The sequence below is a fragment of the Myotis davidii genome, unplaced genomic scaffold (assembly GCF_000327345.1).
Source record: "Myotis davidii unplaced genomic scaffold, ASM32734v1 scaffold2370, whole genome shotgun sequence".
Lineage (NCBI taxonomy): Eukaryota > Metazoa > Chordata > Mammalia > Chiroptera > Vespertilionidae > Myotis > Myotis davidii.
Genome location: NW_006282189.1, coordinates 346529 through 347235, shown reverse-complemented (window position 1 = coordinate 347235; position 707 = coordinate 346529). Strand labels below are relative to the sequence as shown.

Genomic DNA, 707 nt, shown 5'->3' with positions numbered 1-707 from the left:
ACGCCACCGTCGCCGCCTCTCTCGTCGGAGACGGTAGCAAAACACAGAGAATCGGGGTGATAAAGTCAGTGGGCAGGTTTGGCTACGCTCAAACCCGGCAGGGCCGCGGTTTAGGCGTCTCCTTCCTTCCCGGCGACTGCACAAAATGGCGGCCGGCGCTGAGGCCGCTCCAGCCTAACGCGACGTGCGTCGGAGGCGCTACGTAAACAGCGTGTCGGAATGGCCCCCGGGCGGCGCGCAGTACTGCGGGTATTCTTGGAAGCATTTTACGCCACTTGCGAAGAGGGGCGCGTTTTACGGTCGGTTGAAGGAAAACAAAATACGGAGCGGGCGTAGCGTTCTCGCGCCACCCGAACTGGAACGTGGGGCGGGAAGGTGGGGGAGAGCCTCCGGCGCGACGTAACATTCTTTGCGTCGGGAGCCGGCCCACTGTTGCGGAGGTGCGCAGTCTGCGTAACGCATTCTCTGTGAAGAATAGAGGGTTTCGCCGAGTTCCACCGCGGGGCTTTGGCCGGGCTCGCTTTTGCAAATGCTTTTGCAAAGAGAAAACAGCCCTCCGTGTTGCAGTCGCCAAGGTTCAGGGTCTGCTAGTGCCAGAAGCCCTGGAGGGGCTGAAGGGTCCCTGGCTGGCTCTCTGGCCCCGCAGCCCTGGGCCTGCGGACACTGGCCGCCTGCCCCGGCGCCATTTCCTTTCGGCTGCCTCCCGC

At 63.2% G+C, this 707-nt stretch overlaps 1 protein-coding gene across 1 annotated transcript in view; it reads right to left on the bottom strand.

Annotated features, from left to right (window-relative positions):
* The window catches only part of DDX17 (DEAD-box helicase 17), a 28255-nt gene that overhangs the window by 18917 nt on the left and 8631 nt on the right, over positions 1 to 707 (bottom strand). The window contains exon 2 of the mRNA XM_015568855.1: positions 8 to 82. Within this exon, the coding sequence (XP_015424341.1) occupies positions 8 to 82 (75 nt within the window). The remainder of the gene's footprint in view (positions 1 to 7; positions 83 to 707) is intronic.